The sequence below is a fragment of the Oryctolagus cuniculus genome, chromosome 19, assembly GCF_051225735.1.
Source record: "Oryctolagus cuniculus isolate XC-2025 breed Fujian yellow rabbit chromosome 19, ASM5122573v1, whole genome shotgun sequence".
In the NCBI taxonomy this organism is placed as follows: domain Eukaryota; kingdom Metazoa; phylum Chordata; class Mammalia; order Lagomorpha; family Leporidae; genus Oryctolagus; species Oryctolagus cuniculus.
Genome location: NC_142885.1, coordinates 13254711 through 13281896, shown reverse-complemented (window position 1 = coordinate 13281896; position 27186 = coordinate 13254711). Strand labels below are relative to the sequence as shown.

Below are 27186 nucleotides of genomic sequence, written 5' to 3'. Positions count from 1 at the left end.
TTCCCCCGCTCAGACCCACTTGGGAAGCAATGCAGTTACTAAGGGAAAAGGCAGCAGTCGTCCTGCTTCTGTCGAGTATTGCTTAATTGTGTGTTACATCTGTAATTATCAATGAATCAAGCCTCCTAGAGGAATCACTGCTGTAGTTGTATGGCATTGAGCCAGGAAGGCAGTGAGGGGGTGTGTGTGACAAACAGCTCTGTTCCCAAGCCTCTGAAGTCTCCCGGACCTCACATGGCCTCCAAGAGCAGCCCCTGCAGCATCTCATTCTCTCTGGGGAGGCAGCGGTGGTCTTGCTGTTACTCCAGTGAGTCTCCCACACCACAAGTCTGCTTGACGTTTGGATATGTGACTTTCTGTTAATTTGTCTCCTGCATGGAATTCCAGAAAATTCTAGACTTATATAGGCCCAAGGAGGGGATGGAGGGAAGCATGTCTAAGACAAATGGGAAAAATCCCAATGTACAGGCTAGTCCAAGACTTTGGATGTCTAATGAAGAATATTTGATTTTTTTAAAGATTTATTTATTTGAAAGAGTTACAGAAAGAGAGAGAGAGAGATCTTCCATGCTCGGTTCACTCCCCAAATGGCCAGAGCTGGACCAGTCAGAAGCCAGCAGCTTCTGCCAGGTCTCCCACACGGGTGACAGAGGCCCAAGCACTTGGACTGTCTTTCACTACTTTCCTCGGCACATTAGCAGGGAGCTGGATCAGAAGTGGAGCAGCTGGGACGCAAACCAGTGCCCATATGGGATTCCGGCTCTACCTGCTACACTACAACTCCAGGCCCACCTTAGTATGTCTTATGCCAAGAGTCACTTTTTTTTTTCTACCTGAGTTGTGTTAGGGCAAAAAACCCTTTTGTGTGATCCCAGCTTGGTATATGCCAGGCCCAGGAGGGAAGAGGAACATGCCAAGATCCTGGAAGATCCCAGCCCGTTCCAAGGTCTTTAGGGAGAGCAAAAGCAGAGACTTAGAGGGAAATCTTAGTAAACTGTTTCTATAGAAGCATCCATAGACAAGTACAAGGGGACTTCCAACAGATCAATAGGTAAAAAACTATATATGCATTTCAAAGTTTTTTGCACCAAAGTAAAGTCAGGGTGGACGTTGTGGCACAAAAGCTAAGGTGCCACTTGGGATCCCTCTATCCAATATCAGAGTACCTGGGATCCAGTCCCACCACTGCCTCTAATCCACCTTCCTGCTGATGACCCTGGAAGGCAGCATATTATGGCTCAAGTATGTGAGTCTCTGACACCCTCATGGGGAACTTGATGGAGTTCCTGGCTTCTGGCTTTGGCTTCTCCCACTGACAGCTGTCATGGGCATTTGGTTCACTTGAATCAGTGGAGAGATTTCTGTCTGTCTCTGAATCTCTCTATCTCTCTGCCTTCCACATTTACAGTTTTTTTTTTAAGTTTTTAAATGCAAAATAACCTTGTCTTTTAATTGCATTTATCCACAAACTGTGTGGAGCCCCTTTGTATGTGACATCCTCAACCATCCATGATCTGACTCAAGCAGTAGCTATGTTTGAATGTGAGTTCATGGCATGCCTGTATTTTGGGGCACAAACCTGCACATGGTTTTATAAAAGAATTATCAAACTGCGCAAATTAACTTCTAGCTCACATGAGCCTTGCCCATCTTGAGAGTGAGAGCAACAATAATTGCTCATGTGGTATCCTTAAATGATACTAAGCAAAAGCACATTTTTTTATATAATAAAAGTCGAAAGGCTCATAGTAAAGACTTGAAAGATGATTTAAAGGAGAAAATAAAAATAACCCACAACTTCACAGCTTAGAAATAGTAATGGGCAACACTTTGTTATCCTATATATATTTAAATAAAAGGTCATAAATGGATACAATTGTATTTTGACATTCTTATGGGCATTAAATCATGAACATTTTCCTACATCGTTTAGTATTTATAAAAATTTGTAATAGCTGCATACATTTAATATGGGAATATATGGGAATATTCTGAAACACACTTAACTATGTTCTTGTTGATAGAAATTTATAGGATTTTTAGTTTTTCTTTTTGCTAATGTTTTTGCTAAAAGTCTTATATAAAATCACATTTCAAATGTCTGATTTTTTCTTTTTCTTTCCTCTTCTGGCTGTTTATAAGGTTTTTGTCTTAGTTTTTAAAAATTTAATCGGGATATGCCAAAGTGTGGTTTCATTTTTATTTGGTCTGCTTGGGATTTGTTGAGCTTTCCAAGTCTGTAGGTTGATACCTTTCCTCAATTCCGGGACAGTCTTAGTCATTATCTCTTCAGATGCTGCCTCTGCCCTGGGATTTCACAAATTGGTGTCAGACCTTATTGTTACATTCTCTGTGTTGCTAACCTTGGTCTCTGTATTTTCCATCTTTTTGTCCCTCTGTTCTGTGTTCTCAAGTTTCTTCTGACTCATCTTCTAGTCAGATAATCCTCTCTTCCACTGTGTCTAATCTACCAGTAAACCATCAATAGAGTCATCTGAGTGAACCAACCTTTTGATTCTAGATTTTTCTTCCCACCCCCCCCGTTAGCAAAGTTGCCGGGTCCTTTTGTATAATTTCCAGCTTCCTGCCAAAATGTTCATGCTTGCATCTTATCTCCTTGATCATGGCCAACACAGATGCCTGGCAGTGTCCAGTAATTCCCGTGTCTGGAAGTTCTGGGCTTCCCTTCCTGGGTGCTATTTTCACAGCTCATATTTGGGCTCATGACACTTGCTGCTGTTGGTTATTTTGGATGGTGTTTTCTTTATACTAGATATTGTAAGACAGTTCATTGGAAACCTAGGATTGTGTTATCTACTGAGGACTTTGGTTTACTTCTGATAGGAGGAAGGGCAGGCCAGCAGTCCCACCACCACCACCTCTTAATCAGTATTGGGGGCCGGCGCCGCAGCTCAATAGGCTAATCCTCTGCCTAGCGGCGCCGGCACACCGGGTTCTAGTCCCGGTCAGGGCGCTGGATTCTGTCCTGGTTGCCCCTCTTCCAGGCCAGCTCTCTGCTGTGGCCCGGGAGTACAGTGGAGGATGGCCCAAGTGCTTGGGCCCTGCACCTGCATGGGAGACCAGGAGAAGCACCTGGCTCCTGCCTTCGGATCAGCGCGGTGCACCGGCCACAGCGCACCAGCCGCAGCGGCCATTGGAGAGTGAACCAACGGCAAAAGGAAGACCTTTCTCTCTGTCTCTCTCTCTCACTGTCCACTCTGCCTGTAAAAAAAAAAAAAAAAAAAAAAAAATCAGTATTGGGGATTTGAGGTTTGCCAAGCCACACAGAGCAAATGCAGTGGACTTGGGGGTTGTGGGAGGTCAGACCGTTTTCCAGGCTGTCGTTACTCATAAGGATAAGCTGCCGTTCCTAGCCAAAAAAATGTAGGATATTTTTTAATCCAGTTGCAAATCATTGGTGGACACTGCAGTCCAACTTTGGACTCTGGTATTTTGAAGTTGCCAGAAATACAGCCCAGCTCCCAGTTCACTCTCTGGCTTGGAACTCTCACTCCGGGGCAGAAGCAACCGCAGAGCTGGGCATCTTCTGTCTCTGTGTTCTAGTCTCCACCAGATCTCAACACAATCATGTTCTTTTTTTTTTTTTTATATTTTCTTTTTTGAACTGTCAACTTTTTATTTGCTTTCACTGGAGAGAGAAAGAGATGGAGAAGTATCTTCCATCTGCTAGTTCACTCCCCACATGTGCACAACAGCTGGGCTGATCCAGGTCAGAGCCAGGAGCCAAGAACTCCATCCAGGTCTCCCAAGTGGGTAGCAGGGACCCAAGTATTTGAGCCATCACCTGCTGCCTCCCAGGGTGTGCCTTGGCAGCAAAGTGGAATCAGAAACCAAGTCGGGACTCAAATTCAGGCGTTGGATACAGGATGTGGGCCTCCCCAACAGCACCTTATAACGGCTGTGCCAACCTCCCACTTCCATTTTGTGCGTCTTGCACGATGCATGAAAACGTTTAAAAATCGCGTCCAGCTTCTTCCTTTGTGTCTGGTTGGGAAGTCGGTCAATTGGGACATTCTCAGAGGCAGAAGTCATTGCCATTCTGCAGAATGAATTCCTGAGAGTGGAGTTTCTGAGTCTAAAACATGCACATTTTTAAAACGCACGAGGCGGATTGCCAAATTGCTTTCCAGGAAAGTTGTTTTTCTTATGTAAGCGCTTCATTCATTTTGTTGTTTTTCCAGGTCTCTCTTGGCATTTTAGAGCCCTCGCATTCCTCTTCACACCCTGACACCTGTGCACGGTTTACTTGTTAGTCTCCACTGAGCTATAAAGACGGGTGACTTTATTTTTTCCATTTTTGACTTCCACTTGTCTGGGCCCTCACGTTCACTGGAGAGGGGAAGTTCCATCTCTTTCAGGACAGCTGTTCAGTGACATCGGAACTTGAACAAGCTGCAGTTCCCCTGGAAGGTCCCCCCCTGCCCCGGAGCAAGGGGGAGCTGGCACAGCTGTGTGGGGATGGGAGATGATGACGCTGGTGTACCCCTCCTCTCTGGGTTCACACCTCCCACCTGTAGACCTGTGTCCCCTCTGTATGAAGGTACTGCAGAAGTTCATGAAAATGGAATTAAAAGATAAGTTTAGGAGCAGGTGTTTGGTCTAGGAATTCAGACACCTGTGTCCCGTATTGAAGTCCCTGAGTTTGGTTCCCGACTCCATCTCCTGGCTCCAACTTCCTGCTACTGTAGATCTTGGGAGTACTTGGGCTTCCACCACTCATATAGGAGACCTGGATTGTATTTCTGTGCCCTGACTCTGGCCATGGTCCAGCTCCCACTGATATTGGCACTTGGGGATTGAACTAGTAGATGACATATCTCTCTCTCCCTCTCTCTCTCTCTCAATAAATAAAAATTAAGATTTTTTTAAAGATAATGTCATTTTCGTGCAAAAAAATTGAAATTCATGCACATAAGGCATCTTCAAAAACTTCATGATGCACGCTATTAAAAAAACTATGCATGGATTTCAGTATTTTTGCACCAAAATAAGCTTTTTTTTTAATTCTGTATCTTTGCACAATCTTTTGAACATCCCCTGGTATTCATAGCTGAGGTCTTTGATCCTGTTCCAGCTCCAGACACAATATCCACCCAATCCACTTCCTATCCCTGACTCCTCTTTTTTTTTTTTTTTTAAGATTTACTATTGGCCGGTACCACGGCTCACTAGGCTAATCCTCCGCCTTGCGGCGCTGGCACACCGGGTTCTAGTCCCGGGGTCGGGGCGCCGGATTCTGTCCCAGTTGCCCCTCTTCCAGGCCAGCTCTCTGCTGTGGCCTGGGAGTGCAGTGGAGGATGGCCCAAGTGCTTGGGCCCTGCACCCGCATGGGAGACCAGGAGAAGCACCTGGCTCCTGGCTTCGGATCAGCGCAGCGTGCTGGCTGTGCCGGCCATTGGAGGGTGAACCAATGGCAAAGGAAGACCTTTCTCTCTGTCTCTCTCTCTCTCTCTCACTGTCCACTCTGCCTGTCAAAAAATAATAAATTAATTAATTAATTAAAAAAAGATTTACTATTTATTTGAAATGCAGAGTGATGGAAAAACAGAGAGAGGAGAGAGAGAGAGAGAGAGAGAGAGAGAGAGAGGTCCTCCACCCGCTGGTTCACTCCCCACATGGCTGCAATGGCTGGCGCTGGGTCAGGCTGAAGCCAGGAACCTGGAACTCCATCCAGGTCTCCCACGTGGGTGGCAGGGACCCAAGCACTTGGGCCATCCTCTGCTGCCTTCCCAGGCACATCAGCAGGGGCCTGGATCAGAAGTGTAGTATCCCGGACTCAAACGAACACTCTGATATGGGTTGCTGGCGTCACAGGTGGCAGCTTGACCTGCTGTGCCACAATACTGGCCTGCTCTGGCTCCTCTTGAAGCAGCCTAACCTGTTCGCAGAACCTCTCACCCATCTCCCTGAATTTTCCCCAGAGCAGTAAACGAGGCTAAAACTCCCCCAGGCGAGGCCTGCCCTCTGTCTGTCTTCCCATTTCTGTAGACTTTGCTCCTAACCCATGAAGAATCCGCCTCCTTGGGGACTGGAAACTTCCCGGATGATAATGGTTCATTCTCCTGCTGGTTTGCAACTGTGAGTATGGACCAGTTGCATTAGTGAGTCTGGGTGTGTGCCCAGGCCCGGGTCCTTAACGCATCCCAGGTCATCCTCAGGTGAGCCAGCTCCCAGGTGAGGCAGCCCTGAGCCATGGCTGTGTCACAGCTCCCTGGCTTGCCATCCTCAGTATGTCAAGGAAGGCACTGGAATTTAGAAAATGCTCTTCTCGCTGCGGTGCTTGGCTCACACACTGGAAATCCTGGCTTGAGGAGAGCTTTTCAGAAGTCAGCCTTTTTGGTGTTGCAATCACAACAGTCACAAACTCTCTTCTTTTCTTTTCATCCCAACCAGGACCCTCTTAACGCTTCGCAAGGCCACGACTGCACCTGGCCAAACAGAGACCCTCCAGGAGACAGAAGCTCGCTCATGTGTTTCCAAATAATTTATCAGATGGTTTTATTCGGCTACTCTCTCGGAGCTGGTCTGTCCTGAACGTAGCCCTTAGAAGAGCCAGGCCATCAGAGAGCTGTGTCCTGACTTGGGCCTCCTTTTGGTTCTGAAAGCAAAAGCTCTGAGTGGTTATCATTGGATAAGCGCCGTGGGCCAATGCTGAGGTCTGTAGAGACTGGGTGTGGAGCTCATTGTAGGGGTGTCAGGAGACTGTTCACCAAGAGAAAGTTCTTTTATGTCTTAGTGGCCAAGTAAGTCTACTTTAAAAAAAAAATCTTTGAAACACTAACGATCAGTCCACTGATTCTAATTACAGCAGGTACAAGAGAGCTTAGAGCTGAGTTTGTGGTTTATCTCTGTTACATATGTGATATATCAAACCCTGCATTGTGCATGTTGAACTTATCTTTGCCATCATTTTTCTTGCTTTTTTGTATCTTACTCTTCTTTAAAAATTATTTGAGAAGGAGAAATAGAGATGATAGAGATATACATATGATAAGATGAGAGAAATTGATGAATAGAAATAGATAGGTAAGCCGGCGCCGTGGCTCACTAGGCTAATCCTCCGCCTGCAGCACCAACACCCCGGGTTCTAGCCCCGGTCGGGGCGCCGGATTCTGTCCCGGTTGCCCCTCTTCCACGCCAGCTCTCTGCTGTGGCCAGGGAGTGCAGTGGAGGATGGCCCAAGTGCTTGGGCCCTGCACCTGCATGGGAGACCAGGAGAAGCACCTGGCTCCTGGCTTTGGATCAGCACGATGCGCCGGCCGCGGCGGCCATTGGAGGGTGAACCAATGGAAAAGGAAGACCTTTCTCTCTGTTTCTCTCTCTCACGGTTAGCATTTTGCTTCCCTGAGGTTCAGTGTTGGGCATCATGTCGATGACAATGGCTACGTGTAAAAATCATGCTTAACTCTCTGGCTGGACAAAAGCAGGCAGTATGGTTTGCTAATGCCAGCATCGGCTCTTTCGTCTTTTTCTCTTTCCCAAATACTTACCTAACCATGGCTCACATGGCAAGATAGGTAACCTAGGGGCTGGCATTGTAGTGCATCAGGTGAAGCTACTTAGCGTGGTGCTATTGGAATGCTGGTTCAGGTCCTGCCTGCTGGCTTCTGATCGAGCTCCCTGCTAATGCACCTGGGAAGGCAGCGGATGGTGGCCCACGGACTTGGGACCCTGCTGTCCACGTGGGAGACTCAGAAGGAGTTCCTGGCTCCTGACTTCAGCCTGGCACAGACCTGGTTGTTGAGGCCATCTGGGGAGTGACCTAGCACATGGAAGATTCTCTCTCTCTCTCTTTCTTTCTATCTCTATTTCTCTCTCTCCTTTTCTCCCTCTCTTCCCGTCTCTCCCTATTACTCTATTTTCTGAAGAAATAAATAAATCTTTTAAGAAAGAAAGGTAACCACTTTATATATAACACACACATGTTTGAATATATGCATATATGAAATATTGATGACTGCTAATGGCTTAATGTATTTCCCCTTCACTGTGCTTTTACCAAAATACCTTTCAAAGGATTATCTGCAAATCAGCTCCCCAAAGCCGAAAGAAAATATGATTAGCAGAGAACAAAAAGCATTACAAGGAGGAAATTGCCTATGGAAAACATCTCACTCAGAGAGCTCCTTGTCTGGTCTGTATTTTATTCAAACAAGCCCAGGCAGCCGCTAGCCAGCCAGAGAGAGACAAGCCTGCTGCTGGCAACTTCAGTCCCCACTGGCGTTCCTGCATCTGTGAGAAATCACGCCCAGGAGAGAGGAGCATTTCCTTTATCTTCCAAAAGGAAAGAGCTCAATGCCCAGACGGCGCCCTCCCCAATCTGCAGGAAGTTGCTGCTTCCCCGTGAATCATCATTGCAGCGAGAGAGCAGAGCGCTACCTCCATTAAACAGCAAAGCGCGCTGGCCTTTGGGTCCTATTTCCTCGTGAGATCTTTTGTGTGCTGGCTATGGCATTTGATTTTTAAAAAGGCAGGGGTACTTACCCTTTTGGTATTTATATGTATAGCCGAGGCAAATGGAACCCTGAGTATTAAATTACTGAACTGCGCCAGTGGAGAATTCTACGTGAGCCAGCCACCTCCTTTCCCCAAATTATATTTTTAGTGTTTAGCAGCTGCATGTCCCCGGAAATCTTCAAAGTGGGACCACTTATTCCACCCAGCGTGAGAGCTCTTAGCTGCTGCTCGTTGTAGATGATCTGGTCTGAGAGGCGACACCACCAGGTCGCTCCCAGCTCCACACTTACTTAGGGGTGTCTGCCCCTGGCCACTTTGTATCACCCTCTGCACCTCAGTTTTCTCAGCCAGGAAATGGGGCTAAGAATTATAACTGCCAAGTGGAACTGTGTGAGGATTCAAAGGAGCAGTGACTTTTCCCAGCACAAGCACCAGGTACACCAAGGGCCTGGCCAGCGTGCACACAGACCCAACATGTGGCCCAGGCCCAGGGGGTTGGGCCTTATCTATCTCAGGGTGGTGGGCTAAGAGTTCAGAGGGGAATGGGGTAGTTGGAGGTGAGTTTCTCCATACAGGTTTTTCAGGTTTCTCGTGGGCTTTCAAACCTGGAAAAGAATGCAGGGAGTAGGGTGGGGAACAATACAGGGTCTCTTGAAAGAAGGCAGGGGTAAGGGGTGAAAATCCGATTTTATCTCCTGTCAGGCAAGATCCTTGTGATGGCACAAGCAACTGAAGATAGTGATCGGAGAGCTGAGTGCTTGCAGTTAGAGTTCTTGGTTTTATTTATTTATTTATTTATTGACAAGCAGAGTGGACAGTGAGAGAGAGAGAGACAGAGAGAAAGGTCTTCCTTTGACGTTGGTTCACCCTCCAATGGCCGCCGCGGCCGGAGCACTGCAGCCGGCACACCGCGCTGATCCGATGGCAGGAGCCAGGTGCTTCTCCTGTCTCCCATGGGGTGCAGGGCCCAAGGACTTGGGCCATCCTCCACTGCACTCCCTGGTCACAGCAGAGAGCTGGCCTGGAAGAGGGGCAACCGGGACAGAATCCGGCGCCGCGACAGGGAGTAGAACCCGGTGTGCCGGCGCCGCAAGGCGGAGGATTAACCTATTGAGCCGCGGCGCCGGCCTCTTGGTTTTATTTTAACTGAGGTTGATTTTCTCATATTTTCTCTTTTTTTTTTGCCATAATGCTTTGTTTTTCTAAAGACATTTGTTTCAAGGGCAGACAAGATGTGGGTTGATGATGGATGGGGTCTCTTGGAGGGCATTTCTGGAAAACGAAGTGCGAGGCCTAACTTGGGACACATTTCCACGGACAATGCCTAGGCCGAGAAGGAGCAGCAGCCAGGCCGGGGAAGGCACAGGTTGCTGGCTGGAGTGGAAGCGAGAGGGCAGGGGTGCCAGCAAGGAGGTGCACTTAGCTCAGAGAATACGAATCCATGGCAGGGTTGGAGGGGTGGTGAAATCTAGAACACAGATGGGCCTTTGTCATCTGTGCAGGGGGTGGCTTGGCACAGAGCTAGCTCTCCTGTCCCAGTGGGAATTCCTGGGGCACCAGCCCCCTCCTCACTCTCTCTGTCTTCCTTAGCTCATCATTCTCTGTCTCAGCTGGCACTATTGTGTGTGTGTGTAGGTTGCTTGTATTTTCTGTAACGGCAACAATGAATGTGATTATTTTTAATTTCTGTTCTTCTCCTCTGTAATAGAGCTATTAGACTTTGGCAGGTCCCTTAATACGATGATCATTTTTGAATGATCTCAAATGGAAACGTTTGCACGAATGGTGGCGAGCGCAGTGGAGTTTGATAAAGGAGGCTGTAGGCTCACGTGCTCACATCTCATCGGCGCCAAAGTGCCATCGGCTGTGGCTCGCACGGCTGGGCAGGTGCTGGGGACTCCTTGGAGCCCATGTGGGGCCACACTGCCTCTGTTCCAAAGGGAAGCCACCTCCTGAGACCTCCTCCTGGGGACAGTTCTCACCTCTCCTTTCTTTTTTAATAAAGATGTATTTATTTGAAAGACAAAGTTACAGAGAGAGAAAAAGAGAGAGAGCTTCCATCTGCTAGTTCACTCCCTAAATGGCCACAACAGCTGAGGCTGGGCCAAGCTGAAGTCCTGAGCCAGGAACTCCAGCTGGGTCTCCCCTATGGGTGCAGGGACCCAAGCACTTGGGCCGTCTTCCACTGCCTTCCCAGGCACATTAGCAGGGAGCAGCATTAGAAGCCAGGCAGCTGGGACTGGAACTGTCACTCTGATACGGGGCGCAGGTGTCACTGCACCTCCACGCCGGCCGGCCACAGTCTCGTCTCTCTTTTCCCCGGTCACTGTCAGGTTCTTCCTGGCACTGTGGAGCCTGACCTTTAGGGTCACAACAGCGATAATCATTCCTTCGATGTCTCTGATACCTGCAGAGCATCCGTATCTTGGGCTTCTGGCAGCCCATGCAGGATGCAGGCAGAGGCGTGGCTTGCCACCAGTGGCCTCTCGTGACCTCCTCGTGCCAGCTGCCAGTCCTGGCCTGGCTTTAATGAGGAAGTCCTCCGAAGGGGTCCTTGCAATTCTATGGTGAGCATTCCCAGGACTTCTGATATGGATGCTGGCTGGAGGTGCTATGCGGAGCTGTGCCTGGCAGGGCACAGATTGGGGGCGGAAGGCAAGTCAGCTGGTGAGGGCTTCTTTTCTCCCCACTCACAACTGGAAAACAGCACCCGGACACAACCGAGTTGTGTTAAAATCAGACCGCTTGACACGGAAAGGTGTCCTTTGAAGGGCACGTTGAGGGGGCCTGGGAAGGAGGGAGCAGCCTGTCTTCTCTCCTTGGCAGAGACAGAGAGCAGCTGGGGATCCTTGCCTCCCCTCCTCCCTTCCCTCCTCCCGGCCTCGTCCCTGTCTCGCCCTCCCCTTCCTGTCTCTAGCTCTTCCTCCTCCTCTCCCTCTTCCAGCCCCAGCTGCCTCCCGCTGGGTCCCTGAGACATCGTTCATTCATTTATTCAGCAGTATTTAGCGAGCGCCTGCTGCTCTGTGTCATGCAAGCCACCAGCTCCTGGGAATACAACAAGCAATTACAGGGATGACTTCTCTGCTCTCAAGGAAGGACTTGACGCAGCAAGCGAGAAGCCGCCCCAGGATGGTTCTGCTGGCACGAACTCCGATCCCCTGGGTCCCAGCTCTGTGCATCCAACACCCTGATCCTGAGTGGGAACCAGGAATCTGCATTTCCATTCTGGGGGGCAGAGCAGGGACAGAGAGAGAGAGAGAGAGAGAGAGAGGCAGAGAGACAGAGACCTCTTATCTCCTAGTTCATTCCCCAAATGCCCTCAATAGCCAGGCCAGGGTTAGGCCCAAGCCCCAAACTGGGAACTCACTCACATCTCCCATGTGGGTGACAGGGACTCACTACTTGGGCCATCACCTGCTGCCTTCCCCTCCTTCCTCCCATGCACTCTTATCAGGGAGCTGGATTGCGGAGCAGAGTTGAACCCAGGTACTTGAATGTCCTAAGCGGTGTCTCACTGCTGTGCCATACTCCTGCCCTGGAATCTGCAGGATCTAAGGAGCTACCAGCATGATACTGATGCAAGTGGATGCTGGATCCGTCTCTGGGGAACCCTGGGAGTTTTTGGTGCTTGATATTCCCTGTTCTGCTTGCCTTGGAGGGATTAGAAAGCAGAGTCTGGGAACAGAGTCTTAATCACACATGCTTGTCACCATTGGATGTCTTCATGCCCCAGGCACAGGCTTTGTGGAGGGTGTTCTGCCTTAGCAGCATCTCTTGTTGTGCTTACAATTACTCTAGAAAGCAGAGTTAGCACCAGGCCCTCCCCCGCTGCCCAGTCCTCTCTCTCTCTCTCTCTCTCTCTCTCTCTCTCTCTGCAAACTCCACTGAACCCTGGAGTGTTGCTCTCTGCCCCAAGCAGGAGTATGACTAATGTGCTTCCGTAGCTTGGGCAGACGCTGGCTTAGCTCTCCAGGAATGAATCTTCCTGTCTTTGGCCCCTTCTGGCTGTGTGATGCAGCTCTGAAGTTACTCTGGAGCCCAAGTAGGAGGAGGGAACAGCGTATGTCATCGTCTCCAGCTCCCAGGACTCAAAACCAAATCTAACACCATCCAAGTCAACACAGACTGACCCATCAAGATGCAAACTCCATCATGGGGCTCTGGGCTGTGCTTACATGAGGCACTGTGTGAAAAGTGCTTTGCTCAATAAATGATTATAATAATAACAACAACAATAATAATATTCTATTCACTCTTAGTCACTTGACTGAAGTATGTCTTTTATTCCTGTATCTTCTCCAGTACCAACAAAATTCATAGTAGCTACTGAGAAAATATTTGCTGAATTTTTCACAGTGATTCCTACACCTTAAAAATCTAGAAACAGGAAGAAGGGCACAGTAAATGGTTTGCTGATACTCCACTGTAGCGCGTGCTGTAATACAACAGGTAGTAAAGTCTCTCTAGCATCCAGCATGAGCGGTGCACGCTCCCATGTAGCAGCACGCAGAATGACAATGAACTTGGTGGATTAATGCGGCATTTCCATCCATCCCTGCATATCCACCCACGTGTCATGTAGCATGGCTTTTGTCTCTGATTGTCATGGAGTCACCTTGTACCCTGAGCCGACCCAAGAAGAAGTCATTAAGGGTATCAGTTTACACAGAGGTAAAATACAGACTTGGCGTCTTCTCCTGTCTCCCGCCCAGCCCCACTCTCCATGGGTGGGGGTGGGGGGGTCTCTCTGCCATTTGGTAGTGAGTGATCCTTTTGCGGATCCTTTTGCCTCTGAGTCTCCCCGTGCAGTAGCAAAGCACCCTGATCCCCTTCTCCCTTCATCGTGTCAAGACTGAGCCTTTGTTTCTGTTGTTCCCCCTGCTGGCTTCCCTTCATGCTGAATCTCTTCTCTCTGGGGTATGCAACGGATGCATCTTATTTCCCACCTCTGCACTTCTTTGAGACTGCCGTGGACCCCTATCCTGTCCCTCAGCTGCCACCAGAGTGCGGTGAGGGTCAACTCCCACGTGTACAGACCCTAGCGACGCCTGAGACCAGTCCTCATCAGGCAGTCTACAAAGAGGCTCATCCCTTGGCATTTCTGGGACCCCAGTGGTTTTCTTTTTGCAGCTAAAAGGTAGCCTCCTAGAGAGGGGGCCGTGGGGCTGAGGGCCTGCAGGGAAGTAACCTGAGCTGCTAAAGCAGAATCCAGTGCCTGTGACCGTGGCGCCTGCAAAAGAGCTTCTGGGGTTTCAGGTACCACAGCTCAACTTCTTCCTCTCTCCCACAGGACACCTGCCATGATTGGCTGCTCGTTCGTGGTCAACAGGAAGTTCTTCGGGGAGATCGGTCTCCTGGATCCTGGGATGGATGTGTACGGAGGAGAGAACATTGAACTTGGCATCAAGGTGTGTGGCATGGCGGCCCTGCCTCTTGGCTTATTCGTGTTAGTGCACAGAGCTGCGTGGTCATCCGTAAGGTGTATTTAAGGCTTTTTAAAGCAGATGAGTGGCAGATTCCTCTGCTCCTCCACCAGTCCTGGGAGGGCGTCCCAGCAGGGCTGTCACTCATCCTATAAGGGGGAACCTGGGCCTTTTGCTCTGTGAAGACTGGCACTTGTGTTTCTCGCCTGGGTAGCCTACTCGGCACGTGAGCCGGAGAGCCCGGTTCCTACTCACATCCAGTTCTGTTCTGGCCTTAAACTTTTCCTGAAGTAAGTGACCTCCTGAAATTAATATTTCTATCCTGCACATTTTAATGGTTCATCGACATCAGAGAATCCTGTGGAGCCAGACTTCGGGGGAAGTACCATGTTCCGGGGGTGGGGGGGCTCACCATTTTCCTATACATGCTTTGGGCAGGTGGTTTATGGGATGGGGGAGCCAGGGAGAGCAGAGGGGCTGTTAGGGGGGGCCCCCACCCAAGTCAGCTATGGATTCTGATTAAGATTTTTATTCCAAAAAAAAAAAAAAGTATTCCATTGTAAACAAACAAAAGTTGGAAACCACTGGTGCATTGCAACGTCTTCATCAGAGAGTGATCAGTGTTAACCCAGCAAAAGAGACAGAGGACTCCTTTACCACGTGGTGACACAGATTCTCTGCTAGACCACATTTTAGTGAGGGTCTCTTCCAGTCGGCTCATCGGCACTTTTCCTTAAGAGATCCAGTCTGTAAGAACCCAGCTAAGCCAGTTGAGCAAGGAACCACACCCCCGTGATACCTCCTCATCTCCCTCTCCCAGGTAATATCTGGCCACCCGGGCCTGTCTTCAGCAAGAATCCCTAGAACCAGAGTCCTGGCCAGCGCCGCGGCTCACTAGGCTAATCCTCCACCTGCTGCGCCAGCACCCCGGGTTCTAGTCCCAGTCGGGGCGCTAGTTCTGTCCCGGTTGCTCCTCTTTCAATCTAGCTCTCTGCTGTGGCCCGGGAGGGCAGTGGAGGATGGCCCAAGTCCTTGGGCCCTGCACCCGCATGGGAGACCAGGAGGAAGCACCTGGCTTCTGGCTTTGGATCGGCGCAGCACTGTCCGTAGCAGCCATTTGGGGGTTGAGTCAACGGAAGGAAGACCTTTCTCTCTGTCTGTCTGTCTGTCTAACTCTGCCTGTCAAAAAAAAAACAAAAAAAACAAAAAAAAAACAGAGTCCTCCTTACCATTCATGCTTCCTCTTAGTCTCTCCATCTGCCACCCCCTACCCTGTTCCATGACTGCATTCCACTTGTCCATGCCTTATTCCAACTGTAATGCAGTCTGTCTCCTTCACTGTGAAACCCCGCCGTAGCCATGATCCCTATACCTACTGCTGTAGTCTCAACACACCCGTCACGATGGCCCTGAGCGAAGTCTGCCTCTTTGTGCTTAACAAGTGTCAATGAAGTCTTTGCTGCAGCCCCGGTGACCACTTAGCAGTGAACTTGCTTCTCCTGTCTGGCGCATCTTCCATGCCTGTGAAGATGCTGGGAGGTGACCCGGCTGCATGCAATCTCTGGTCCAGGACTAGTGCATACTTGAGCCCCTGGGAAGCAGCCTTGTTGGAAACAGCTGGGGACAGAATGAACAGTAAGGGTTCAAGTTCAATGCTGTTCTATTGCAGTCTCATTTTTATTCTGCTCAGGCAGGTCCCCGGTATCAAACCCCTACTCCCTATGGATTGCATCTGCTGTGTCTAATTTACGTTTATCACTAACTTTCCAATACTTTTAAGGCACTTGTTTGGCCCGCATCTACTCTTCTTTTGAATTTTTTTTCTGTTTTGAAAAGATTTGTTATTTTATTTTATTTTTCCCCAGAAACCTTTTATGTAAGGTATACACACTTCATGCATTGCCCCTTCTACTCTTGATGTCTCTGTGGGAATGAAATGAATGTCCTGGCATTAGGGATCTCCCCTGGGTCCTAAAATCCCTCCCTCTCAGATTCCTGCTTTCCACAGTGGAAATCGCATAGGACTTCTCCCACAAGCTAAGCAATCGCAAAGCCTCAGACCTTAGCTGATGTGTTTGTCACCCGTGAGTTTTTAACTGAATTGAAGGGCTGGGCCTGTGGATCTGTGTCCTGCAAATATGTGCATTTCAGCCCCAATCCCATCTTCCCATTGCTCCTTGTGCTTTCCTCCTTGTTTTTTTTGTTTCCCCTTAGCACTCATCAGGTTTAATAGACCATAGAATTCATTTGGCTTGTGTGTGTGAGTGTGTGTGTGTGAGAATGTGAGTGTGTGTGTGTGCGTGTGTATGCACGCGTGAGTGTGTGAGTCTGTGTGTGTGTGTGTGGTGTGAGTGTGCGTGCATGTGTGTGAGTGTGTGTGCGTGTGTGTGTGAGAGTATGTGAGTGTGTGTGCGTATGTGAATGTGTGTGTGTATGTGAGTGTGTGTGAGTGTGTGTGTGCATGTGTGAGTGTGTCTGAGTATGTGTGAGTGTGTGTGTGTGCATTATTTTTCTTTCCTTTTCCCTCACTAGATCACAAGCTCTCTAGGACACAGATTTGTCTTTCATTCAGCTTTGCCTGCCAGACGCGTGTGGTCCAGGGCTCAGTCGGAATTTATTAGGTGAGGGGTGGGTGTGGTGGCGCAGTAGGCTGATCCACTGCTTGGAGTCCAGCCCAGCCCCCTGCTAGTGATTTTCCGTCTACCATGCCCCACCCTGCTCCCTGACTGCAAATCCCACTTTCCTGTGTGCTGTTCAGGGTTGAGCTAACTCTTTGAAAGGCAGAAGAAGATGGCCTAATGACTGGGGTCCCTGCCACCCCTGTGAGAGATCCGGATTGAGCTCCAGGCTCCTGGCCGACCTGAGTGTGCAGACATTTGGGAGGTGAACCAGCAGATGGACAATCTCTCTCTCTCTCTCTCTCTCATCTTTCATATCAATAAATGTTCTTTTTTTTAATAAAAAGAATTTGCTGGATGAAGGATTGAATAAGTGCACTGGAATACTAACATGAGTAGGGGCAGTGAAGTGGGGGACAAGTCAGATTGGGGTGGCTCAATGGCTTAATGAGAGGAGAAAATAATACAAAATCCACCTGATTTGTTCCAAGTGCTTACCTGAGAGAGGAAGGAGCTGAAGGGGGGCCTGCTTAGGGACTATGGAGCTTTTGTTGCTTTTAATGTTGTTTTTAAGACAAGAGGGGCCGGTGCCGCGGCTCACTAGGCTAATCCTCCACCTGTGGCGCCGGCACACCGGGTTCTAGTCCCAGTCGGGGTGCCGGATTCTGTCCCAGTTGCCCCTCTTCCAGGCCAGCTCTCTGCTGTGGCCAGGGAGTGCAGTGGAGGATGGCCCAAGTGCTTGGGCCCTGCACCCCATGGGAGACCAGGAGAAGCACCTGGCTCCTGCCATCGGATCAGTGCAGCGCGCCGGCCGCGGCGGCCATTGGAGGGTGAACCAACGGCAAAAGGAAGACCTTTCTCTCTGTCTCTCTCTCTCTCTCACTGTCCACTCTGCCTGTCAAAAAAAAAAAAAAAAAAGACGAGGGATTTGAGCATCTCTATAGGGGGCAAGAAGGCAGGCACCCCTTCAGGGTGAGAGAGCACCCTGACAGGAGAGGGTGATGGAGCGGGCACTGTCCCTGTGGGGGGGGGGTAGTGCAGGTGGGGAGATTAGTGGGGGCAGGAGGGCGCCTCCCAGGTTTGTCCCTGCCAGTTGTGCTCTGGGGACAACAGAGATGGTGACAACAGAACTCATCATTCAGACCCACGGGGAAAAGATACTCATCTCTCCCACACTCACAAAGGCCTTTGCTTTCATGGTTTACTTGTTGATTTATTTTTATTTGTTTATTTGAGAGAGAGAGAGAGAAATCTTTGCTCTGGTTCACACCACACTCCCCCTGCCCCAGTGCCCACAGTAGCAGAGGTGGACCAAGCTGAAGTCAGGAGCCAGAATCTGACTCTGGCCTGCCGTGTGGATGGCAGGGACCTATTGCCATTGAACTTCAGCTGCTGCTTCCCCACGAAAGCTGGAATCAGAAGAGGAGCCGGGATTGAAACCCAGGTGCCGTTCGTTATGGGATGCAAGCATCCCAAGAGGCCTCATCCACCCCATAGATGTGTATTTTAGCAGCTCTGCTAGCTATCCTGGACATAGACAAATTGCTTTTGTTTAAGGTGCACAACAGGATGCTTCGATAGACATTTATATGGTGCAATGGCCACCACCGCCATCGAGCTGAGTAACACATCCACCACCTTTAGATCATTACCATGGGGTGAGATGAGAAGGTTTCATTTAAGACCTGCCCTCTTGAGGCCAGCACTATGCCATAGCAGGTTAAGCTTCTGCCTGCAGTGCCAGCATCACATAGGAGTGCCGGTTCGAGTCCTGGCTGCTCCACTTCCAAGCCAGCTCTCTGCTATGGCCTGGGAAAGCAGTGGAAGATGGCCCAAGTCCTTGGGCTCCTGTACCTGCATGGGAGACCCGGAAGAAGCTCCTGGCTCCTGGCTTCAGATTGGCCCAGCTCCAGCCCTTGCAGCCATTTGGGAAGTGAATGAGCGGATGGAAGAGACTTCTTTCTCTGTCTCCACCTCCCCCCATAGCTCTGTCTCTCAAATAAATAAATCTTTTTTAAAAAAAATTGTCCTCTTAGCAGATTACAAATCTTCACTGCCATGCTACAAAGGAGAGCTCCTTTGCTTTGCAGGGACTTGGCCAGAAAGGTCAGAGCAAGGGACGCAACAGCTTGGTGGTGATGGTGGAAACTGCAGGCAAGACCACCCTGCAGGAGGGAGGGGTCCCTCGTTCTCATCCTGCAGCCAAGGCCCCTGGGCCACCAGCCAGAATCGCGCCCTGCGTCTGGGTTAATGGACGGGCTGAGTGCGAACAGCAGAGTGGACTCCACCTTCAGGCAATGGCTCCCTGACTGTCTTCCCTGTGCCAGCTCAGCTCACAGCTGCTCCGTGCCTGTCTTGATTAGGGTGTCGGATGGACTTGGAAGTGGAGTAGCAGCGACTCGAACCAGTGCCCCTATAGGATGCTGGCACTGCAGGCGGCAGCTTTACCTGCTACGCCACAGTGCCGGCCCCAATAAGTGCATTCTTAAGAAGTCTTTTCCCACCGACTGGAAAAAAACAATAGCTTTCTGTAAATGTATGTATATACACATGCAAGGGGATGTCTAAAAATGTGTGGAAAGTGGGATTAAAAGACAAGCTCAATTTGGTGCAAAAAAAATATTGAAATCCATGCATGGTTTTCTCATAATACACATTTTCCATGAATTTTTTGGTCACTACTCATATATAATTTTTCTGTAATGTACACCTATACATTTACATACACAAATTTACCTATAAGAAGTGACACAAAATCTTCATGCTTTAAGGGAAAAATTTCAATATGAGAACATATCTTTTTTTTTTTTTTTCATGAAAACTCTAGGTCCATCTTGCATCTTGCCATCTATTTTCTGAAATTTTTTTTTGTGACTTTCTAATTCTGACTTCAACAAGTAAAGAAGTGACATGGGATTAGAGGAGGATGGAATGGTTTCCTGAGCTTTAGGGGACAAATAGCAGAGTTGACTCCGGAGCCGTAGCTTGGATGGAAAGTGCTTGCCTCTGACCAAAACGATCGATACCATAAAGGGAAAAAGTGCTTTCCAAGGTGGAAGAAATAAGTGAGATTAGAAGTGGGAAGCTTTCTTCTGCTACTGAGTAATATTAATCAGAAACTGTTAACAAGACAGATGATGGTAGCGTGTCTAAATGCTAACAGAAAAGAAAATCCTCCAAGGAGAGGGAGCAGAGAGATAACTTTGAAGTGATGTAGAATCGGATGGCTTTAGATTTCTCCAGCAGATCACTGGGCTGGGAAAGAAATAGGTGTTATTGTCTTCTGTTGCATGAAAGGGTAGCACCCAAGCCTGCTGAGACCCGTCAGGCAGCTATTCTTTTCTTTTCTTTTTTATTTATTTATTTTTTTGTAACAGGTAGAGTTAAACAATGAGAGAGCGACAGAGAGAAAGGTCTTCCTTTGCCGTTGGTTCACCCCCCAAATGGCTGCTACAGCCGGCGCACACCGATCCGAAGCCAGGAGCCAGGTGCTTCTCCTGGTCTCCTATGGGGTGCAGGCGCCCCCACCGGGACTAGAACCTGGTGTGCCGGCTCCGCAGGCAGAGGATTAGCCTAGTGAGCCACGGCGCCGGCCCAGGCAGCTATTCTTAAAGGGAGTCAGTAGGTGAAGCCTCCACCTGCAACACCTGCATTCCATGTGGGCACCAGTTCGAGTCCCGGCTGCTCCACTTCCAGTCCAGCTCCCTGTTTATGGCCTGGGAAAACAGTAGAAGATGGCCCAAGTCCTTGGGCCCCTGCACCCACGTGGAGACCCGGAAGAAGCTCTTAGCTCCTGAATTCAGATCAGCCCACCCTCCTTGTGGCCTTTCAGATGGAAGATGGAAGACCTCTCTCTGTGTCTCCCTCTCTCTGTCTGTAACTCTACCTCTCAAATAAATAAATAAAATGTTTTCTTTAAAAAAAGGAAGTGGGGGCCGGCGCCGCGGCTCACTAGGCTAATCCTCCACCTTGTGGTGCCGGCACACCGGGTTCTAGTCCCGGTCGGGGCGCCGGTCTGTTGATTTATCTGAAAGGCAGAGTGACAGAGGAGATAGAGAGATGGAGAAAGAGACCTTCTGTCACCTGGTTTACTCCCCAAATGGTCACACAGCTGTGTCTGGGCTACACTGATGCCAGAAGCCAGCAGCTCTATCCAGACCTCCCCTGTCACTTGCAGAGGCCCAAGTACTTGAGCCATCTTTTGTATAATTGATCGGCTGCTTTCCCAGGAGCATTTGGAGAGAACTGGATCCAAAGAGGAGCAGCTGGGACTCGAACCAGCGTTCTGATATGGGATGCTGATGAATGCCAGTTCCCAGAACTTAGTTTTCAAAAACATTTATAGCATGCATGCCTCTATTCTCTATGCCAGTGTCAAGCAAGTGCAGGCACTTCCAAGTTTCTGATCCAGTTCGACCTGCTGGCTTGTTCGGGACCTCCCTGGAGGAGAGGGTGAGTCTGCACCAGCTCCTGTCGGAAGCCATGGCAGATGAGCCACCTCCCTGTGCGGATTTCCGTGCAGCAACCCCGTTCCTTGCAGCTTTCACTGCTACACAACAGACTCGACCTCTCTGCTGAGTGGTGCTTTGCTCTACGGGGAAAGAGCAGGAGGAAGTTACCTTAAACAGAGCACCTGTATTAGGCAGCAGGGCCACGTGCCATTCTTACATTTTTGTTTATTTAGTTAGTGAGTGGGAAAGAGAGACAGGAGGCTGGCATTGTGGAACATTGGGTTAAGCTGTTGCCTGCAATGCTGATGACCCATATTGGGACACTGGTTCAATGCCTGGCTGCTCCACTTCCAATTGTGCTCCCTGCTAATGCACCTGGGAAGACAAGCATAGGATGGCTAAAGTGCTTGGGCCTCTTGCCACGTATGTGGGAGACCCAGATGGACTTCTGGGCTTGCTGGCTTCAGCCTGGCCCAGCCCTGGCTATGGGGGCCTTTTAGGAAGAAAAGCAATGAGTGGAAGCTCTCTTTCTCGCTCTCTGTCCCTCTGTATCACTCTGCCTTTCAAATAAATCAATAAATCTTAAAAAAAAAAAAAAGAACAAAGAGAGGGAGAGCTCCCACTCACTGATTCATTCTCAAATGCCCACCATGGCTGGGGCCGGGCCAGGCTGAAGCCAAGTGCGGAGAATACAGTCTAGGCAGTGAGGACCCAGGTGCTTGAGCCGTCACTGCTGCCTTAGCAAGAAACTGAAGTCAGGAGCTGCAGACAGTACGCAAACCCAGACACTCCAGTATGAGATTCAGGCGCCCCAGATGAACACCTTAACCACTAGGCCAGATGCCCGGCCCACTGCCATCTTTATTAAAATGCACCTCCAGGCCGGCGCCGCGGCTCACTAGGCTAATCCTCCGCCTAGCGGTGCCGGCACACCGGGTTCTAGTCCCGGTCGGGGTGCCGGATTCTGTCCCGGTTGCCCCTCTTCCAGGCCAGCCCTCTTCTGTGGCCAGGGAGTGCAGTGGAGGATGGCCCAAGTGCTTGGGCCCTGCACCCCATGGGAGACCAGGAGAAGCACCTGGATCCTGGCTCCTGCCATCGGATCAGCGCTGTGCGCCGGCCGCGGCGGCCATTGGAGGGTGAACCAACGGCAAAGGAAGACCTTTCTCTCTGTCTCTCTCTCTCACTGTCCACTCTGCCTGTCAAAAAAAAAAAATGCACCTCCATTTTCTTAAAGAAGAGCTGCAGGATAATGCAAGGGGACTTCAAAGAACTCATGGAAAAGTGGAATTGAAAGAAAAGCTTCTTTTGGTGACAAACGTTTTGGAACCTCACGCACAGTTTTGTCATAATACGCATTTCCATGAGCTTTTTGAAATCCAAGGTGTGTAGGTTTGGATTGGAAAACCTGTTTGCACCCAGTGAACTCACCTTTGAAGCTCCCTTTTTCCATGAACTTTTTGAAGTATCTTTGCATGTACAAAGCTGAAACGCACATGCATGTAGAAGGAGCTTCCAAGGGGTTTGTGGGAAGTGGAATTAAAAGATAAGTTTACCTGATTCAAAAAATCTTGAAATCTATCCATATTTTGTATAATGCACATTTTCCATGAGCTCTTTGAAGTCTCCTGGGTACATACACACATACACAGACTCACACACATACATACATACACACACCAACACATACCACACCAGAGACCTTCCAGGGTCTGGTGGTGTGGCACAGCAGGTTCAGCCTCTGCCACTTACGATGCCAGCTGCCTGTATCAGAGTGTCAGTTCAACTCTCAGATGTCCCACTTTTGATCCAGCTCTCTGCTCATGAACCTTGGAAATCAGCTGAAGATGGACCAAGTGCCTGGGCACCAGCCACCCACAGGGCAGACCGGGATGGAGTTACAGGCTCCCACAGCTGCAGTGGCCATTTGGGGAGTGGACCCGTGGATGGAAGAGATTGTCTGTCTGTCTGTCTGTGTCTGTGTCTGTGTCTGTGTCTCTCTCTCTCCCTCCCCTCTCTCCCTCCTTCTGTCTTTCAAATAAGTAAATAAATAAATATTTGAGAGAGAGAGAGAGAGAAAGAAGCAGAGGATGCCAAGGATAGGGTACTTGTTGCCTGAAACGTGGCTTTCTTTTTTTTTCTTTCTTTTTTTTTTTTTGACAGGCAGAGTGGACAGTGAGAGATAGAGAGACATAGAGAAAGGTCTTCCTTTGCCATTGGTTCACCCTCCAATGGCCGCTGCGCCCGGCGCACCGCGCTGATCCGATGGCAGGAGCTAAGTGCTTCTCCTGGTCTCCAATGGGGTGCAGGGCCCAAGCACTTGGGCCATCCTCCACTGCCCTCCCTGGCCACAGCAGAGAGCTGGCCTGGAAGAGGGGCAACCGGGATAGAATCCGGCGCCCCGACAGGGAGTAGAACCCGGTGTGCCGGCGCCGCAAGGCAGAGGATTAGCCTAGTGAGCCATGGCGCTGGCCAAATTGTTGGGTTTTGTAGCCTCAGTAGATGAAGGGTTTAGATGATTTTGTCTCCTACTTTTTTTTTTTTTTGCCTTGTGAAACAAATTGGGAAATGAAGAATCCAGTCATTATATTTTATGTTAATTTATTTTACTTTAATTCAACATTTTATTATGGAGAATTTGAAACACAGAGAAAAATAGAGTAGTATAATTATTCCAAATTTACTAATTCAGCTTTAACAAATATCAACATTTTGCTGTGCTTTTCTGAGTTACTGCTTCTTGGCTTTTAAAAAACAGATCCCCAGACATCATATCATTCCACCTATAAATACTTCAAACGGCGTTGCCGGCGTACAAAGACTTTTTAAAACATATGGCCAGCATAACATTTCACTTAGCAAAATTCAATATCCAGTCCAGTGTTTTCTCAAAACTACATTTCAGGTGCTTGGGCCCCTGCACCCGCATGGGAGACCCGGAGGAACCTCCTGGCTCCTGGCTTCAGATCGGCCCAACTCCAGCCATTGCAGCCAATTGAGAGGACCAGCAGATGGAAGACCCCCCTCTCTCTCTCACTCTATCTCTCTCTCTCTCTGCCTCTACTCTCTCTGTGTAACTCTGACTTTGAAATAAATAAATAAATCTTTTTTTTAAAAAAAAAAAGAAAGCTGGAATTGGAAGCAGAGTCAGGACTTGAACCCAGGCATCCCAATGTGGAATTCGGGCTTCTGATCAGTTTATTAATTCTAAGCCCACACATTGCATTTGGTTGATTGCTCTCTGCAGTATATTTTAATTTATAGCATTTCCTCTTCACCTTTATTGTTTCCATGTTATTTATTTGTTGAATAAACCAAGTCATTTGTCCTATAAAATGATGCACAGTCTGGGTTTGGCACATTGATTGCTGCTGATGTCTTTCACCAATTCCTCTGATTCCATTTTCTCTAAGCTGTAATTAGATCTAGAAGTTTGAACCATCCTCTCTTCCTCTCTTTCCTTCTTCCTGTTCGGCAAGAATCCATTAGATATTGCTGGAAACTTCCTAAACATCACATCACACCAGGACATGTGTAATGTCTGGTTGCCTCACTTTTAGTGAAGTTAAGGTTCAACTCTGGGTTCAGGTGTTGTCAGCCTGATTGATCCATTACAAAGCTCCCCATCAACCTCTCACCTAATTAATGGTTTTAACAGTCGCCGAAGATCATTGCCTACATCCATTATTTCATTAGAGGCTACGCAATGGTGAGCTTTAGATTCTACATCCATTCTGCATTTACAAGCTGTGACCCTCCCATTAAAAGCAGAATTCCCCCCTCAATTATTTGGATGCTCTGAATTTCAGGTCAGACGAACAAAGCAGGATACGTGCCTGAGTCATTCTTTTTATTTCAACGTCTTTAAAATAATGAGTTGGTGGTCTACCAGCCTTCAGAGTTGACTAATTAGATTTGCTCTCCTCTAGTAGTGTTGGGGGCTAATGCTTTTTTTTAAAAAATGTCTTTTTTATGTGTGTGAAGACATTACTTATTGATTCCTTGCCCATTGTATATGGGGTTTTATTAACCTATAACTTAAGAGAATCATCACAGATTATCAATCTTCAATCTGATTAGTTTTATATTTTATTTATTTATTTATTTATTTATTGACAGGCAGAGTGGACAGTGAGAGAGAGAGACAGAGAGAAAGGTCTTCCTTTGCCGTTGGTTCACCCTCCAATGGCCGCCGCGGCCGGCGCACCGCACTGATCCGAAGCCAGGAGCCAGGTGCTTCTCCTGGTCTCCCATGGGGTGCAGGGCCCAAGCACTTGGGCCATCCTCCACTGCACTCCCGGGCCACAGCAGAGAGCTAGCCTGGAAGAGGGGCAACCAGGACAGAATCCAGTGCCCCGACCGGGACTAGAACCCGGTGTGCCGACGCCGCAGGCGGAGGATTAGCCTAGTGAGCCGCGGCGCCGGCCTTCAATCTGATTAGTTTTAAGTGCTATACACTCTTACAGTCACCTCCCAAAACACGATGTTGACAATTTCAGCAGTAAAGTCTTCTTTTGTCCTTTTCCCATCAGTTCCCACCCCATGCCCACCCCATCTCCCATCCCATGCAACCGTTTTCTATCTGTTTTCTATCATTGTAGATCAGTTGTGTATTTTCTAGAATTTCACACCAGTGGCATCATCCTCTCTTGTAGACTCGATTGCATCCAGCTCCTTTCAGCTGCAGTACTGTTGAGATTCTTCTGGGCTGTGGTTGTCTGCAGCGCCGACTCATTCCTTCTACTTGTTGAGGAGTATTGCATTGTGGGAATTTATGAACACTGACTTCCTCGTTTCCTGATGAGGGATACTGGATTGCTTACAGTTTGCAGCTGTGTGTGCACTCATGTAGAAGTCCTTTTCCAACATGTGAACATTATTTCTTATTTATTTTCATTTTATTTGAAAGGCAGAGGGATGGACAGACAGAGAAAGACTTAACCATCTGCTGGTTTACTCCTCAAATACCCACAATGGCCAGACTGGACCAGGCTGGACCTAGGAGCCACAAACTCAATCTGGTCTTCCAGGTGGATGGCCAGGACTCAAGTACTGGAGCCATCAGCTGCTACCACCAAGCATGTTATTAGCAGGAAGCTGGAGTCAGAAGTGGAGTCGGGCCAGCGCCATGGCTCAATAGGCTAATCCTCCACCTTATGGCGCCGGCACACCGGGTTCTAGTCCCAGTCGGGGCACCAGATTCTGTCCCGGTCGCCCCTCTTCCAGGCCAGCTCTCTGCTGTGGCCAGGGAGTGCAGTGGAGGATGGCCCAAATGCTTGGGCCCTTGCTTGGGCCCTGCACCCCATGGGAGACCAGGAGAAGCATCTGGCTCCTGGCTTCGGATCAGCGCAGTGTGCCGGCCGTGGCATGCCAGCTGCGGTGGCCATTGGAGGGTGAACCAATGGCAAAGGAAGACCTTTCTCTCTGTCTCTCTTTCTTACTGTCCACTCTGCCTGTCAAAAAAAAAAAAAAAAAAAAGAAAGAGAAAAAAAAGAAATGGAATCGGGGATTGAACCCAGGCTGTCAGTTATGGGATGTTGGTGCCACGGGTGGCATCCTCACTGCCCCTGAACATATATTTTGATTTCCTGCAGGCAAATGCCTAGGAATTAAATACTTGGGATATATGTGAGTTACATGTTTTAATTTTGTGAAACTGTCAACCAGGTTTCCAAAGTGTATCATTTTCTACTCCCAAAAGCATTGTGCAAGAGTTCTAGTTGTTCCACTGTTATTGATTTTAACAAATGTAGTAGATGGTAGGTTTGAAGTGAGGCCTCGGTGTGATTTTAGTTGGCGTTTACTCAATGGGTGATGATAGCGATAGAGATGAACCAGTGATGGACAAATTGTATATCTTCTCTCACCCATTTTCATCACAGCGTAGTTTGATGTTGACTTGTAGGCCTTCATGATTCTGGATACAATTCCTTTTTCAGATATTTATACTGTGAATATTTTTCTCTGGTCTGTAGTCTGTCTACTTTCTTATGTGCGTTTCTCTAATGGATTTATGAGACTGTCTTTCTTCACATGCAACTCTCTGCTCCATTAAAGGTGCTGAGTACAACATAAGAGAATATCTCAAGGTAGGCAGTACCATTTTGGACTGGATACAAGAAACTACTAATAATGAAAGTTTAAAAATGATAAATTGGATTTAATTTAACTTAAAACTTAAGCTCAAGAAAACAAATGGACAGGGCAGGAATTTGGTGC

The 27186-nt window shown here is 48.7% G+C and overlaps 1 protein-coding gene across 2 annotated transcripts in view; it reads left to right on the top strand.

Moving 5' to 3' along the window:
* GALNT17 (polypeptide N-acetylgalactosaminyltransferase 17) overlaps positions 1-27186 on the top strand; it is a 500518-nt gene that overhangs the window by 362775 nt on the left and 110557 nt on the right. Inside the window, exons 6-7 of one of the 2 annotated variants that reach the window (XM_089320671.1) lie at positions 13769-13886; positions 16660-16689. In XM_089320671.1, the coding sequence (XP_089176797.1) occupies positions 13769-13886; positions 16660-16665 (124 nt within the window). In that variant the 3' untranslated portion in view covers positions 16666-16689. Of the gene's footprint in view, positions 1-13768; positions 13887-16659; positions 16690-27186 lie in introns of those variants that run through there. The other variant, XM_008257969.4, reaches the window with a different exon arrangement.